Source organism: Phaethon lepturus, unplaced genomic scaffold, assembly GCF_000687285.1.
Source record: "Phaethon lepturus isolate BGI_N335 unplaced genomic scaffold, ASM68728v1 scaffold24716, whole genome shotgun sequence".
Taxonomy (NCBI): Eukaryota; Metazoa; Chordata; class Aves; order Phaethontiformes; family Phaethontidae; genus Phaethon; species Phaethon lepturus.
In genome coordinates, this window is record NW_010545931.1 from 1,777 (window position 1) to 4,851 (window position 3,075).

Consider the following 3,075-nt stretch of genomic DNA (forward strand, 5'->3'; position numbering starts at 1 on the left):
CTCCAGCGGGCTGCGGAGGAGACGGGGCCGTCACACCACGGCAGGGGAAAGAACCGGCGTGCCGAGCTCTCACCGCCCTGATCTGAGCTCCACCACCCCAGCTAGACTCGTCGGGATCCCACAGGATGTCTTGAAGCAACGCAAAAGGAAAGGAAGGACAGGGGCAGAAAGATAAATCTCCTCCTGGACTACCCCACCGCGCTGATGGGGCTGCGGAGGAGACGGGGCCGTCACACCACGGCAGGGGAAAGAACCGGCGTGCCGAGCTCTCACCGCCCTGATCTGAGCTCCACCACCCCAGCTAGACTCGTCGGGATCCCACAGGATGTCTTGAAGCAACGCAAAAGGAAAGGAAGGACAGGGGCAGAAAGATAAATCTCCTCCTGGACTACCCCACCGCGCTGATGGATTTAGCAAGGATTTGAACTTCGGTGGCAAAAGCCACAATTTTTAGGTGCTGCCGGCATCTTTTCGTGGCTGGCACAGTCCAAACGACCTGCTGGGAGTCTCAACCCTGCAGCGCCGAGCCCTCCAAGACCGATGCGAGAGGCAGAGCGGCGCCGGCTGCTGTACCGAGCTCTCGCTCAAACCCTTCCTCCCTCAGCCAGCCACCGGCATCCTCAGCAGCCTTTGTCTGCCCAGCTCAGCCCGGCGGCACCTCTCGGTCCCCGGCGTTGCTGTACCTGTGCGTCTTCTCGTGGGCTTTGCACGCAGCCGGGTCGGAGAAGGCTTTGTTACACTCCCTGCAGGAGAAGGGTTTCTCGCCGGTGTGGATACGGATGTGCCTCTTGAAGTTACCGGTGTGGGTGAACTCCTTCCCGCAGTCCTAGGGACGGAGAGAGACAGGCGCAGGCACGGCTGGGGGCACCCCGCGGCCCCCGAGGGACGGAGACCCCGCTCGGGGCCGCAGCCGGCCTCACCTCGCACTTGTGCGTGACGGAGCCGTAGGCTTTCGACTCAGTCCTGTCGCTGTAAGTACCCAAACGCAGCAGCCGGGTTTCGCCCGAGTTCTCCTGCCCGGAGTCAGTGCTCCCCGATTCGTTATCTTCAGCATTTTCTCCATTTTCTAACTGGGGTTGCTCTTCCTCAGGGATTTTAGCCTCCTCTTCCTCCTCTGCCGTCATCTCCCCCTCTTCCTCCTTCCCTTCCAGCTCCATCTCTGCAGGCAGTTAGAGAACGGGGACGCTAGAGATCGGAAGCAGCATCAGAGACACAAAACCCACTTGTATTTCCTAACTCTAAGCCCGGGTTTACGGCGATGGGGATTAGACCTGCCCTACTGTACCCGGGGAAATCCTGGTTCTCCATCGCACGACATAGGTGCTGAGACCTCTGCCTGGACTCGGTTTGGATTTGCAGATTATTAGCCCTAAAATCCACAAGCCTACGCAGACAGAGGAGCATTTCCCAACCCCTCCCAGCTCTGCCCCAAGGAAAACCACTCCTGCGGGCTCCACGACTGGCAGGAGACGGCGTTTGCACAGCAAAACTCATGCTAACAAAACTCACTGGATGGAAAACAAGGGTTCAACTTTGCCTCGCTTTGCTTCAGCTCTGCTGAAGGGAATGGGAAGACAGCAAAGTGCCCGTCACCGCCCTCGCCCACAAACACACCTCCCATTTCGGCACCCGGAGAAACGTCGCCCTTCGCCGCGGGGCTGCCGTTGCCAACCACGCTCTCCTCCGGCTGCAGGCAGCTGGGAAATTCGGCGTTGAGGCCCTCTTGGATGGCAAGATCTGCCCCTACAAGCAACAGAGCGTCTCGAGCACGCTCGAGGAGAGCTCGGGCTCCGCGCAGCAGGCCAGGGCATGTTGGGGGGGGTGACAGCGGGATTTGGGGCATCACCCACTGGTGGCTGACCTTCTTGACCACCCAAGGCTTGCGCCTCAGGCTGTGTTGCTGCGGCCGCAGGCGTCTCTTCCATCTCCTTCGGGTCGGCAGGAACAGGTTTTATTTTGTCAAGATCACTCAGTGCTTCTGCAGTCGACCTCTTGTGCTCGAGAGCCGCCTTGTCGGCCCCTGTGAGGGAAGAGGCAAAGCGATCCAGCTTTTGCCGCCTGCGCAGATGCACCCCGACGGCTGCTAGAAGGATTCCCAAATCCCACAAAGATCCAAGGAAGCATCAGTTCTTCAACTGCTGGTGCCTCACCAGGGGATCAAACCCCATCCGGATGCCTTTGCGCACCGGGAGATGTATCCAGGCTGTGGGTTTGGACGGTGGCCGGAGAGCGTGGCCGCTTCGTGGGCAGTTTTCAGTCTCCCCCGATGAGGGGAAGCGAGGAGGCTACGTACCGATCTCGGCGGGGGGCTGCTGGCTCTTGGCAGGGTTTTCTGCCGGCATGGTGAGGGCCTTGAGAGCGTTGCAAGCAGTAACGATCTCCTGCATTTGGAGGAAACCCGCCACGGCCAGCACGTCTTCCACGTTGTCGGAGTTTAGGCTTAGCTTAGCCGTGTACATGAACTCCAAAACCTGGCCCAGGCCTGCAAGGGAGGTGATGCAACCAGAAATACGCTCTCACCTCTCGGCCGTGCAGTTTTGAAAAGCCCAAAGAGCACGAAACAACAGGCAGTAACAACAGTTTAAGCAGCTCAGAGGGATATCGGGTAACCCTCTGCCTACCTGCCGCATTGCTGATGTCGAGGTGCACCACGTCCTTCTGGTCGACGAAAAGCATCCTGAAATACTCGCTGCAGGCCGCCAGCACGGCTTTGTGGGCCTTGAAGTCGATGCCGTCCACCACGAAGGTACAGTCGCAGAGCAGACCCAGCTGCCGCTGCTGGTTCAGCTGTTCCAGGACTTGCTTGCTGTGCTGGGGGAAATCCATGGCTGTGGGGAGAAAAAAACAAAGCCCGGGACGGGGGTGAGACGGGTGCCAGAACCCTGATGCTGCATCAGAAAGGGCCACGAAACAGGACAGATCACAAAGTCAAGGTTCAACCACATCCCAACCTCCCTGTTCGTTAAAAAAAGGGGCCCAAAAAGCCTAATTTCAGCTCCTTGCTACAGCCGCCTGCCTCTCCCACCAAACACAACCCCAAACCCTCTCCTATAACAGGCCCGACACCAGCACGGG

The 3,075-nt window shown here is 59.1% G+C and overlaps 1 protein-coding gene across 1 annotated transcript in view; it reads right to left on the minus strand.

The window, feature by feature from the left end:
* The window catches only part of ZBTB17 (zinc finger and BTB domain containing 17), a gene marked incomplete at its 3' end in the record, with an annotated part of 4,520 nt that extends 1,694 nt beyond the window's left edge, over positions 1 to 2,826 (minus strand). The window contains exons 1-6 of the mRNA XM_010289139.1: positions 2,622 to 2,826; positions 2,294 to 2,482; positions 1,862 to 2,020; positions 1,615 to 1,743; positions 921 to 1,159; positions 684 to 826 (exon numbers count right to left, since the gene is read on the minus strand). Coding sequence (XP_010287441.1) covers positions 684 to 826; positions 921 to 1,159; positions 1,615 to 1,743; positions 1,862 to 2,020; positions 2,294 to 2,482; positions 2,622 to 2,826 — 1,064 coding nt within the window. The remainder of the gene's footprint in view (positions 1 to 683; positions 827 to 920; positions 1,160 to 1,614; positions 1,744 to 1,861; positions 2,021 to 2,293; positions 2,483 to 2,621) is intronic.
* Between the last annotated feature and the right edge of the window lie 249 nt (positions 2,827 to 3,075).